The sequence below is a fragment of the Gymnogyps californianus genome, chromosome 1 (assembly GCF_018139145.2).
Source record: "Gymnogyps californianus isolate 813 chromosome 1, ASM1813914v2, whole genome shotgun sequence".
Taxonomy (NCBI): Eukaryota; Metazoa; Chordata; class Aves; order Accipitriformes; family Cathartidae; genus Gymnogyps; species Gymnogyps californianus.
Genome location: NC_059471.1, coordinates 150,354,402 through 150,368,113, shown reverse-complemented (window position 1 = coordinate 150,368,113; position 13,712 = coordinate 150,354,402). Strand labels below are relative to the sequence as shown.

Here is a 13,712-nt window from a genome sequence, read left to right as displayed (position 1 = left end):
TGATAGCAAATAAATAATGAAAATCTCTGTCTTAGAGGTCAAGAAGTGTAAAGATGAAGTGAGAACAGTAAAAAATCATGCTGAGTCAGACCTTGCAAAGGGTAGTAAGATAAACAGCAAAAGTTTTTTAAACTTTGCAAATTGGAGGAGATTGGAAGAAAGGAGACTGCTAGTCAATGAGGATGGGGCTGAGTCTAAAGACAGAGTAGTTTTGGTCCCCAAAGTAAGCAAGTGCTTTACCTGGGGCTTCAAGTTGGAATGGGGGGCATTGCTCGTGGGGAGGGGTACCATATGTCTGCTGCACAATGAAGATGTCTTTTTCTGTCCTCAACACTTCTGCCTAGGGGAATAAGTGCTTGTAATGTAGATTTTTAAATCCCCCCGAGACTGTGTTTTTTGGGGGAAACCAGGCAGGGTGCCCTAGGGGCAGGCAAGGTCTATCGCAGTAGGCAGTGGCCGATGGTGCTGGCACCCTGTGGGAGCGAGGAAGGCATGAGGAGGCAGCTGTCATTTTAAGACAGGTAGAGGAGGAGGAGCTGAGCAGCAAGTACTGAAGTCCGGGGCCAGCGGACCTGAGATGGGTGGAGTGGTGCAGGGGGCTGCTGATGGAGGCGAGTTTGGGATCAGGTTGAATGATTCAGATGGGAGTCAAGTGGCAGCAAAGGGTTGGAAGAACAGAGGGCTCTGGAGTACACGTGAGTGGGGCTTTGACGTGGATTGAGTGGATGAGGATTTGGGGGTAGTGAGGAATGGAGATGCTGGGATCAGGAAAGGAGATGAACATGAAAGGATCTGGATGGAGATGAGACCTGGGGTGGCTCTGAGATGGCATTGCTACAGGTTCCAGGGTTGTCTGGTCAGGGTGGTATTTGGCCAGTACAGGGCAGCCTTTCCTCTTGGCTATTAGAAATATATTAGCATGGGAGCAAAGGAGAAAGGCGGGAAACGGAAATTATCACAACCAAGGTGGAAGCAAAACTCAGGTAGCGTAAAGCTCTCAAGTCACAGGGAGTGCCCACTTTCTTTCCTGGCACTCTGAAAGAGCTGACACCTGGCAGCGCAGGCAGTGTGACCTTGGCAGCATTTACAGGAGGACCTGGGGGAACGGATATCTCAGAGGAAGAGGCAAAATGGGAAATAATTTGAGAAGAATTTCTCAAAGATTGATCGCACAATCATTTAGAACATCACTGATTTCATGAAAAGCAAAATAGATCTGATAAGTCTCATTTATCTGAACTCCTGTGAAACATTTAATGTATTTCCCACATGGGAAACACTTGGTTAAATTCGGAAAGATAAGGAAAAATGCAGCAGCTATGAGGTGGACAAGAAACTGGTTCAAGGAAAGATGTCAGTAAGTTGTGTGAAAGGACATATCTTGATCTTGACAGAGCTTAATTAGCAGAGTTCTTCAAGGACTTGCCTCAAGACCAACACTTACTATTTTTGTTTCTCAGCCTCAAAACAAGAATTAGGAATGGGCTGATGAAATTTGCTGATGATGCAAAGGTGGCAGGTATTATGAATACAGAGGAGAATCCGAATTTTGTACAGCAGCTAATGACATCCAATAAAACTACATTAAGACCATCATTTGAGGTCTTGTATGAAAAACATTTTAGTCATGAGGAAACAAGTAGAAAAGAATTGGGCGCAGCAGTCAGCTGCAGCTGACTGCAGATGTAATGTGGATCAGAAGGTGGTAAATATCCTATAATGTACTAGGGAAAGTCTTTTCATAAAACATGAGGGAATACTAATGCCATTGTATTACGCTCTCGTGAGGCCCCCAGATATTGTATGTTCTCATATTCCCAAGCAAAATTACCTCAGACTAGAAAAGGCTTGTTATGGTTGACCCAAGGGATAGGAATCTTTTCTTAAGAAAGGGGGCTAGAATAGCTTGCCATGTTTAGCCTAGCAAAGTGAAAGTTGAGAGAGGATATGACTGATGTCTGTGTTAGTGTGAGAAATAATAGGGGAGGAAAAGTACTTTTTAAGCAAAAGGCCCATTTGGCACAATAGCAAATGGGCATAAAGTGAATACATTTAGGCTGGAAATTAGAAAAAAATACTTTATCATTGGAATAGTGATCAGAATAATGGTGGCTGAAAACCTAATTGCTTTTAAAAGGGCACTCCATACATTTAAGGAAAATATTATTTGAAGCAGCGCCTACAACAGCAAGAGATCATACTTAATAACCGAGGAGGTCCCGTCTAGTCCTGCATTCCTAAATGTTAAGTTTTCACTTCTGAGATTCTGGTTTTGGAAGTAGGAAGGTGCACATGTAACTCCATACTCCCGAAAGTTGGTGCTGAAAGAAAGGAGTACTGGAGACACGGCAGTGAGCATTGCTAAGTGACTGCCAGGTGCCATCCCACATACAGCCTTGCCCCACCTTCCCAGCCAGTGTTTCAGCTGATGTCTTCTGATTTCTAGGCAGACTTTTGGTATGTCCCCTCACTCAGTTTCCTGTGGGTGAGAAAGTTCTCCTTGAACCCTGAGGAGCTCTGGTGGCAGGAGAGAAGATTGTCCCTGCTCTCCATGATTCTCAGAAGGAGCCGAGAGGGATGGGAGGGGACCAGAGGTCTTTCATCTTTCAGGCAGTTCTGACCCCATCACCCCTTCACTCCACGTCGGAATCCTTGTGATGGTGGCTCCTGGCTTTATTGCTCTTGTTTGTTTGTCTTTGGCTGTTATCTCAATATGTCCTTTCCTTCCATCTGTCTTTTTCTTCCAATTGGTCTCCATTACCCTCTCTTATTTCCCCCCATTCCTTATCTGTCGCCCTGTCTGGCGGACTGTGGCGGTCAGTCCTTCCATGCTGTTTACCCAGTCGGCATATGGCAGGCCTCAGTCATCAGTCACTCGAGCCACTGCCAGAAGAGCCTGGAAGGGGGTCTGGCTAATTGACCACATAGGAATTCCCCATTAATTCTCTTCCTGTTCCCGTTCTTGCAAGAAAAGAATTGGAAGAGAACTTGGGCTTATGGGAAGAGGCTTTAAGCCTTTCCATTAGAGGCGTTTTCACCCTGTTTAAGTGGCATGGCCATCGATCAGACCCTGCCCTCAGAACTGCATGTGGGGTCTGTTATTCTTTACCTTGACCTGAGCCCGACTAGAGAGTGGGAGAGCCATTTAGCGGCTGAAGCTATGGTTACCTCCATGGGACATTGATAGTGGGAGCTGCGGGGGGCTGAGTGGCACCATGCTTACCTGTGATAACTGGTAGCATTCGCATTCCCCAGCACAGCTACTACCCACATGAGCCAGATGTTTTGAGCATCAGTTCCTTAAAGCCAAGTCGGAGTGAACTCAGTCCCATGACATTAACTGAGAGGGATCGAGTTGCAGTGTTTTTCTAAAGGAACAAAGCCCAGGATTAGGAAGAATCATAATACTTTATAAAAACACATGCAAGGGCAAGAGAGGCACGAGTGGCCTGGGATTTGACAGAACCATAACCAAAAAGTGCTAACACAAGCTTATAACAAGCAGGCTGGCAATGCAGTGAGGATATAGTAAGTGTCTGGGGCTCGGGAAATTCAGCTGTAGCTCTGTCTGGTTATAGTACAGCAGGAATCCTTAAGTAACGGTGTGGTTGGTCCTCTGCAGTTGTAGTTCGATCCAAGACAAGTGCTTAGCTCCCAGCCTGTAGCTGTTACATTGAGCCGTGAGGGATTGCCTCTGTAAATTGAGCTCTGAGGAGCAGAACTAAAGCTGCTCTGTTTTAAGGACTCACTCCATTGACTTTCTTGGGAGCTGGATCGGCCTCCATGTGATTTAGCCATTAAGCCAAATTGAATCTTCACTAGCTGTCAAAAGCACTAGACGTTAGTTAGACCAGGAGCAACCATTTGTTGTAGAACTCTGACCTCTCGCTGCTGGTCCAGAACGTAGTCGTAGGCAGAAGGTTTTGCTTGCAGTATGCTCAATTGCCTTAATCACCTACTCCTTGGCAAGTGAATGCAGAGAGCTGGGGAGCTTTCTTCTGTGTTGGTGAGTGAGGCAGAAAAGAAACCTCAGTGTTTGGCTGCTTTCTTCAGCAGAAAACCTGGCTAGAATACATACTGCCATCTCCTTCAGAACATCCTAGTTTTTTCTCACGTTCCTTGATCTCCCCCACCAGATACAGCTGGTGGTAATTTTGCAGCTAATGCCAAACAGCTCTGCTTGGCACGTGGGATCTGGCAGGGGCACTGCCCTGCGAACGTGCAGGACTGTCATGGGAGAGCAGATGTGAGCCTCATGGTGAGAGCATGAGGAGCAAGGGCTGGGGGGGTAAGCTGCTGCCACACGGAGTAGCTCTGGTTGTGTGGGGATGCCAGCTCTTCGCTTTGGAAACTCTGTCAGTGCCCATGAGTGCTGACAGGATCTCACATAGCATGCAGTTTTGTACCTGTCTCTGAAACTAATGGAAAGAACAAACCCAACCTGCATTTTCGATTTCTTTTGAGCTTTTTATTCTAGAATATTTTTCAATATTTGTCTCTCCTCCCAGCTAGTGTGGGGAGGGAGTAACCACCATTATCCTTTACATGATGTACTTGCTCTGCTCAGGGTTTAACGCTCACTGGCCTGAATTTTCAAGACTATTTTTTAATTTTGATGCCGGATTTTCAGGGGTATGATGCATCTACAGCCCCCGTAGACTCCTGAAAACGTAGCTGAAAGTATCTCGGGAAAGACAGCACCGAAAGCTTGCGTTTGCCGTCTAAAACATAGGCCCTGCTGCGTGGCGACAGTCCTGTTAGTGCAGGGAAATGTCTGGACACAAGATGGCGCAGGTTTGCAGTTTGGGCCTGCAACTCAGCCCTGCTCTTCAAGGAGGGCGCCTGCTAACACCTCGAGCAGAGGTGAGCTGCTCCGTTCCAGGGTAGAGGTGTTCATCTTTCTCATCATCACTGCCACCGCTGCTTGCTCCTCTCTGGAAAGCAATGACTCCTCTGGACCCTGCCCCTGAACGAGCTCCTCTCAGCGGAGACGGAGGGAAAGGGTGTGGGTCCGCGGGTTTATTTCAAAAGGATGCAGATGTATCCCTACAATGATAGCGTTGGTTCCTGGTGCAGGTGGTAGGAAATGGGCAGGTTCCCAGGTGTTCCCTTTTCACAGCTCTGAAGGGAAAAACATACAATATCTCAGTGGCCCGTGAGACTAGGGAAATTTCCAGAGTCCACGCGGAGAGGACTCTTTCTCTTCTTCTTTCCTGCTCTTAACCCCGCTGTCAAGTCAGAAATCTGCCAGGGGAAAAGAAGGTGGGGTGGGGAAGTCATGTTTGGAGGGGGTGTGACCAGAAATAGAAATATGTAGGGAACAGGAACGCAGCAGTTGCAACAGGAGGAAGAGGAGAAGGGCGAAAAAACAGAAATTGGGGGATAATCAAAGCAGTTACGAAAACGTGATGAATTCATTGTAATTAAGCCAGCTGCCAGTGCAGCAGGAATAATCTCAGCTTTGCCTGATTGCGTTTCTTTTCCCGCAGGCCGTGTACAAGCTGGCGGACGTGGCCTGCAAATGCCACGGTGTGTCGGGCTCCTGCAGCCTCAAGACCTGCTGGCTGCAGCTGGCTGACTTCCGCAAGGTGGGCGACCTGCTGAAGGAGAAGTACGACAGCGCCGCTGCCATGAGGATCAGCCGCAAGGGCAAGCTGGAGCTGGTGAACAACCGTTTCAACATGCCGACGCAAGAGGACCTGGTCTACGTCGACCCCAGCCCGGACTATTGCCTGCGCAATGACACCACTGGCTCTCTGGGCACCCAGGGCCGACTGTGCAACAAGACCTCAGAGGGCATGGATGGGTGTGAGCTGATGTGCTGCGGACGGGGTTATGACCAGTTCAAGAGCGTCCAGGTGGAGCGTTGCCACTGCAAGTTCCATTGGTGCTGTTACGTCAAGTGTAAAAAGTGCACAGAGATCGTCGACCAGTATGTCTGTAAATGAAAGGAGCCACCAAAGCAACAAATCTATATTATATAAATCTATATAAATATATTTTATATTTGTATAAATAAACAGATGATGATAATAATTAAAGAAGCTTATTTAAGAGACATTTTGGTTTTGAAATTTCCCCCATCAGGCCAGCTGGTTTGCCATTCCTTCAGTTCTGCTGGGGAGTTTGTCTTTGGGTGCATCTCCCCTTGGAAGTTTGAGTCAGGGTGAAGAGGCAGAGGAGGTGCTGACAAAGTGAACTCCCCTCTGCACACAAGCACACACTGTTTCATTACAGAAACAAAGCCGGCGAGAAGGAGAAGAGTGGGTTCTTTCTGCTCTCTGATCGGTAAATCTCAGCATTTTGCATAGTTATTGCACATCTGAAACTACAGCCAGACGTGGGTGAGTCCTAGTTATCTGAGTTTCAAACCCTGCCACCCCACTAAACCCACTGGGGAATTTGGAACCAATTCTTGGTCCTTCTAAGGGGCTTTGTCACATTAGAGGGAAGGTTAGCCAAGGCTCCTCTACAAGAATACGGCTTAAAATCCAGAGTCCTGTAAACCATTCCTGGACGCTACACAGACCACAATGTGGTGGAGGAAGGTTTACAACCTGCTGTTGCGAGGAAGGAAGGTGTGACCTGTGGCTGACCAGTGCACAGCCTGGGAGGCCCCGTGAAGCCAGCACCTAGCTCTTCTGTACCGCCTGGGCAAAGGGGAAATCTGTCCAGCTCAGACTACATGGCTATGTGCATGAGGGAGATTTTTTTTTTTTCCCTTGTAGTCCCATGCTGAAACTTAAATTTGTCAATATTGAGGAGAAGCTGCCGGTGTCCAGGGATGTTTGCAAAGGCAATATACTTCATATTTGGTCAGTAGAAAGAAGCGTTGTATGCACACACGTGCACATGACTGCATAAGCACTCCTCATACCGCTGCCAGCTTTCCTCTTTGAAGTGGATGCAGGTGGTCACCTTGTTCAGCTCTATTAAATCCTCCTCACCACCATCCCAGATGTATAGTTTCTCTTTAACATTAAACACCCCTCGATGACATTTCTTTCCCTCTGTTGCTTGTGTATATGTGTGTGTTTGTTTTATTCTTTTGGTGGGGTATCTTTTGTTTTGCTGCTCTGTATTTCAGAGTCCAGGGGCCATGCTCTTCCCCAGCATAAGCTAACCACAGATACGTTTGCTCCCAGCACGTGGGTGTATGTTCACCGATGGAAGTCTTTTCTGTGTTTTTCCTTGGTAATAGAAGAGTATAATAAAATTGTACTAGGGTAGAAGGCATTACCAAAGTCTGCTAATCAGTCTTACCACGTTGGGATTTTAGTAGAATCCAATTCATAAAACAGGGAACAAATGCTGTTTCTAGCACAAGACATTTCCTGTGCCTCTCAGCATCTGCAGAGTTCATTTGCAGCCAGAACAATCAAGAGAAGCCAGTCCCCAAAATATAAGGGTTTGCTAATATACATCCCCTTTGTTACTGACATTCCAAGGGTGTTGGGGTTTTTTTCCTGTAAATTTTAAAATGCGCAAAATATGCCAATAAGCAAAGAGCCAGTCATGAAGATTATTATTTTTATATTAAACCTCTGTTTCTTATAAAGCATTGCAGTTTTACAGATTCCACCATTTCAACCACCAGAGAAGAATTTATATGTACCTTTCATACTTCAAATATTTGAGGACTCCAGAAAAGCACAAGGAAGAAAAATTATGTTTAATAATTAGGAGCTGTTGTTTTTTTAAACCAATGTGTCCAGGTTTTATTTTATTTTTTTTAATCCAACAGGCAATATATTTGCTGGCATCCCAGAATGCAGTTTCTTGGAATATAAACAGTGGCCTAGATTTATTTTATTATATAAAATCCAAAGCCAGTGGTATTGTAATTCAAAGTAACGGAAATAGTTTTCCATGCATGGAAAAAATGTGAGTGCAATGGCCTGATCCAACTCCCATTAAACTTCAGTGGGAGCTGGACTGAGCCCAAGATCGGATCAAATGTGTGAGCTATTCACTCCTGGGATACTATATGTTTCTAGCCCAGTAATAAAACTTACTCTACCTTGGATACATCTAAAAAAGATCTTTCCTCCCACCACCCTCACCTCATGTTCTTGTCCATCCTTATTGCGTCAGTACTTAAAGGTGTCAGCTATTTGTATATGACACCCTCAGGCATTGTTAACGTGTCTAATAATTTGAAATTATTTCATTTGGCCTTTCCAGTAAAGACCACACATTTAAGGGAGTCGCAACTCTCCTTGCAGTTTGGCACCACAATTAATTTTGTGGGTGTAAACAACTCTGGGAGCGGAAAAGTTGGCATTGTTAGGGCTACTATTCATCTGGGTGTCCCTGGATATGTCCTTCTTTTTCCACCGAAAATGTTGCCTGGATGGAAAAAAGATGATTTTTAGCCTTTTGTCCCAGCGCTCCGGACCTCTGGCAGCCTGCTTGGAGCCAGCAGTTCCTATTGGACTGGGACCATATAGCGATAGAAGTGACCATTGGATTTCTTTCCTCCCCCCTTTTTTTACAAGAGCTAGGTTTCAGTCTTTTTGACTTTCTGGGAGTTTTGTATCCAAAAATTTGATCCTGCTAAACTCTAGCTTAAAACTTAATTTCTATGGCGCCCACACATAAAAGAACCTCCTTAGGGTGGTAGTAAGTATAAAATAAGAGCACAGCCAGTTTGGTTTGATGCAAAGCCAAAGAAAGTCAAACAGAAAGCTGCAGCAGAACTGCTTCTTTACCATGAAAGTTCAAAAGTGGTGGATTTTAAGTTGTGCCTTGTTGGATGCACAAAGTGGTAGAGGGATTTGGGGTGGGGAGCTAAGCTTGATTCTGAGCTCTGCCAATTATCTGCTTTGTAATCTTCAACAAGTTACTTAATTTCTTTGCATTTTAGCCTCCAGCCTCCTCCTGTATAAAATGAGCAGAATACCTCCTTTTTCTGTAAAGCTCTTTGAGAAATATGGCTGAAAAAAAATGTAATTGAAGGCCTACCCTCTACGCTCATTAACTCTGGCAGGCAGACAGCTGTATCCCCATTGTGCAGGGACACGCTCAATTTGGGACAAAGAGGCTCAGCGGCACCTCGGAGGGTCAGATGCTCGGAGGTGGTTGCTGGGGGGCTCAGCAGGAGCCTCGGAGAGTCTGTTGCAGCGAAGCCCTACTCCGGCACAACACTGGAGGGAAGACTGTTCTACAAAAGAGAGGTGAACCTGGGGCTTGTTTATGTATGGGTATTGAATATCTTGTAGCAAGGGTAAGGCTTAGGGAACTTAGCCTGGTTTCTGAATCAAATACCTGCCTGCTCAAATTTTGTTTGCAGTTCATATGGATAAGATATTCACACAATACGCTATTATATAGTGTGTGCTGGTAACTGGCCACCACATTCCAACCCTGAAGTCACTGCACTTCAAGGCTGATAGAAATGACCACCCATAAGTCATGTAAAACTAAAATATTTTGGAGTTAAAGGCACTATGCAAATATACGGTTATTGCAAGTCAGTGAACATCAGCTCCTAAACGGAGCAGAACAGGATGCAAATCTGTCATCATTTTCCAACTGGCTAGTAATACATAAGTTATAACGTGAATGAATGAGGCCTTAGTATGTTCTGCTGCGAGGTAAGCTAAGCAATAGCTGATCCCAGAGCAAACAGAAACTTTCATTTTATATTAATTACGGTAAAGAGCTAGTGGCAGGGTTGTGAGAAAATTTTAATGAACCTTTTAACACTGCTGGACTCTAGGCCATTTGCATCGTTTGGAGGCTCCCATTCTTTGTCCCCAAAAAGTCTGTGCCTACCCAGAGCTCAATGTAACGGAGAGACTGCTGCCTTTTGCAATTCAGGAAACAGCAAAGTTGAACGCAGACACACAGCGTGAGCGTAACTTACACTTTCTATATGGACCCAATTTTTTAGCCCTGACAAAGCACAAATGAAGCAGATCTTGTTCAATCATATAAAATCAAACATGCAAGAGTCTCGCTTTGCTCACTTGACCATGTCCAGGGAGAAGCCTAGCAGGTTTAAATTACGCTGTGGGAGCAATTCCTAATCCCCTGTGGCTACAGAAATATAGACAGTGTTTTCATCAGCTGACACAGACACAGAACATCCCAAGGAGACCTTGGGAAATACCTTCCAGCGACTAAAGGGCATTTCTCAAGTGTCTGTCACAAGGTTTTCCAGAACCTACTGCTTATATGGTCATTCACTTTCACTTAGCTTTTGTTTAACTACATTTCAGGTTAAACAGTTTCTAGAAGATACTCTATGAAATCAAGTTCACTAATGGCAGGCTCTGAAGGAACTGTCGTAGGACAGACAGTGAGCAGATAGGAACATAATATTGGATCCCCTTCTCCTCAAAGGTAGACTCTGGCTATGTCTAATCCATGGGACCCAGAGAAGCATCCCATCTCCTTGGTCCAGATGTGTATCCTGGCCATGTCCTGACTCCCTGCCAGGGCACTGCAGGCACCCATACCCCATGTGCAAAGGCTGATGGATGCAGGGACCATCGAGCGGGTAGCCTGTCCCAGCTCCAGCTCCAGCTCCAGCTCCAGTGTAGATAGCTGGTGGCTTTGGGACTGGGCCACGTCGTGAGCATACCAGCTCTGAAGTCTAAATATAACCAGCCTCAAAGATAAGCAAAACAGATTTCCGTGGCCAACAGGACACATACCAGAAAGGACAAAAAGAATCATGATCAGCCATTGTAAATCCTCAAATAACAATAATAAAAACCCCAGCATAATACAATGAACACAGCATGCTCATCCTTCAACCCGTTGTCAATCTTCTCCTGCAGGGCCTGAAGCTGTTACTATACGCTCTCCTTTCTGAGCTCTGTTTAAATGACAGTTGAAATCTATTTTTTTGCATTAGGCTTCAAAAAGGCATGACCTACTCATAGCATTTCCTTAAAGACAGAAAGAGAGAAAGGGGGAACAAACACTAGGGTCAGGAGTTCTCCCTGTGAGCAGGGATAAAATGCAGCAGCCATAAAGTGGAGTACTAAGTATTGCCCTGTGACACTCAAGTTGGACACCTGCCCTAAGTGTCACAGTTACCTCTCCATGGTGCCCGCCCAAAGCAAGCTGGGTCTGATGGCCCTGTGGTACCAGCAACAGCTCCGGCTGTTTAGAACGTGGTGGCTGCAGCAAGCACCAGCCTTCGACAGCGTGACGGAGCGTGTGGTGAGGGTCAGGCCCTCGGTGATTTGGGAGGAGAAGACGACTCTGATAAGGAAGCAAATACAAAGAGAATGAGCAGGCACTGCTTTACTGGGAGGCAGGGAGATTATAATACCTCCCCCAGGCCCTTTCCCCATTAGCACTGCCTCATGGTGCTGTCACATGGTGGCAACCATGGTGGGGAATTCAGAAGGGAGCTGCTCAACTATGTTTGCCAATAGAGATGAAGCAGTTTAAAGGCTTGCAGCAATAAGACATATCCTGAAAAAACAAGAAAAAAAGGTCCAGGCTCTTCCTTACCCTAGGGCAGTTTTATTCTGAATCATAATTTGTCTTTTGGCTCTTCCTAGAGTGCCATCCACATAGCTGTGTCAGTCCTTCGCATGACTGCAAGAGCATCATGATCACGCGGGATGGGCAGGATGAGGCATTGCCGTGCAAGGACACATTACAATCCCGCCTTTCAGGGAGGAAAAAAAAAAGATGTGGGGTAGACCCAGCGTCACTTAATGACCATCATGGTCACTGTGCTGGAGCTAATTGTAGCCCTGCCTCGTTCACAGCCCCAAGGAGCTGCACAAGTGCTTAGCCATTACCTTTCCTGGGCTGAGAAAACATCTAGGCCAGGTTTTTAGAGTGGCAGCCCTCTGCAATTCACTGTGATGATTCTGGCCAGTCTCAGTTTCATTTACCACACACAAATTCGTTCTCTCTTGCTCGGGAACAACAATGGAGTTAACGACCTGCCAACTTTCACAAAGCACAGGGCTATGTATTTAGGACAAAAACACTTGGAGATGGAATTAAGGCAATGGACATTTTACATTAATGCTACGATTTCTAGGAATTACCTATAAATGCCCAGGAAGTACATAACTCAGTTTTTTAAAATGTGTCTTTATGAATGCTTTGCCCCGTATGGCAGAGCACAGCTTTCCTTTTTGATTCCCAGGCTCTTGAACCGGAATAAACCACCCTAATTACTTTTATTTAATATTTAATGAAACGGTATTCCTATCTCAACTTCCCTCTTAATTGGCTGAGTACATATTAAGTTATGGTGACAGGAAATGACAGATGAAAATGACATGCAGTTTTTATATATATTTTTTGTCAATGGAGCTCAAAATATTTTAAAATCATTAGCGCCATTTTACAGATGAAATACTGAAAGACGGGGCAGGAAATACTTCATCTGACAGGCATGGGGTGGAGCTGGAGCAGGCGCTGCAGCTGCTACTCTCCGTGCTGCTGCCCAACGGCTGTCGAAATACATTTTGATTGATGAGAGAAACTGTAAATACATGTAATAGTGCAACTGCAATGTTCAGTAACTACTTTGCTCCTTTCAAAATAATAGAGATTTTAGTGGATGCGTGAGATGGGACAAATTTTAAAGGAGATGATAGGGAATCATAGTTTTATGAACAGGGTTTTAAGGAATGGGCACTTTGTTTTTAATGTTGCTGGCTATTAGGGGCCAAAACGTTTCAAATAGTAATTTATAGGGATAATTTTGCTTCCATTACCTATCTTGTTTACAGTCAAGTGTTTGAGCTAAAATTTCTGGGTGTGGATACAAGTGTATTGGACTGTAGCTCAGCAAAGCACTGAAGTGCAAAGAGGCACACACATTACTGACAGGCAAGTCCTCCCAGATCAGCCAATTGTTCTCCTGGGCAATTCAAGGTTGTCCTCTAACAGGATAGTGTTTCCATAGTGTTTTGACTAGTCTCGCCGTACAACATGCAGGTGGAGGCTTTCCACCATTTTCCCCAAGGATACCATTTCAGAAGCGGAGATCTCCATGTCACATAGGTTTTCCTGCTGTTTGGACTACACTTCCCATTACTTAACCGAGGAACTTCTTGTTCTCTGGTGTTCCCTCTCCGTGCCTCTACATCAGACACGGGTGTTCAGGCCCTGTCACAAGAGCCAGGCTTCCCAGATGCCTCCAGCAGCATCAGGCCTGGTAATGCTGTCTGGTATTTCATCTTTCTGGTATTACACCGGCTGTGGCCTCCCCACCCCGTTCCATGTCCCAGAGCACGCAGTTGAGTCCCGAGCATTAAACCCTGGTCCAGTGAGGCCTCTTCCCCCCTCAGCAGGACCTGCGGCAGCTGCCGCGGCCCCTGGGGACGCTTCACATCTCCCCACCCCAGTGAGTTTCACAGTGCCTCTCTCAGCCTGGATGGCTCTGAGCTGTCACCACGGGTGCCCCCCCCCCCCCGGGCCCCTTTCCGTCACACCTGCGGGAAGGGCTGCGTGGCCTGGGGTTTCCTGTGACACCGCTTTCTGTAGGAGAGGGTGACGCTCTGCCACCTGCTCAGGGCCCCGAGGAAGCGGTGTCACAGGAGAACCCCCCGGCCCCCCGCGCCGCCCGCCGTTCCCCGCGGCCCCCCTCGAGAGATCCGCCGACCGACCCGGCGCTTCCTGAGGGGCTGCCGGATCCCTCCCCCCGCCACCAACCGCCCCTGCCACGGCAACCGCCCCACACACGCGCTGGCGCGGGCCAGCGCAGAACAAAAGCCCGCGCAAGC

General features: G+C 46.4%; 1 protein-coding gene across 1 annotated transcript in view; it reads left to right on the top strand.

The window, feature by feature from the left end:
- Positions 1-6,054, top strand: part of WNT5B (Wnt family member 5B) — a 75,378-nt gene extending 69,324 nt beyond the window's left edge. Inside the window, exon 5 of the mRNA XM_050900242.1 lies at positions 5,490-6,054. Within this exon, the coding sequence (XP_050756199.1) occupies positions 5,490-5,948 (459 nt within the window). The 3' untranslated portion in view covers positions 5,949-6,054. The remainder of the gene's footprint in view (positions 1-5,489) is intronic.
- Positions 6,055-13,712: the final 7,658 nt, after the last annotated feature.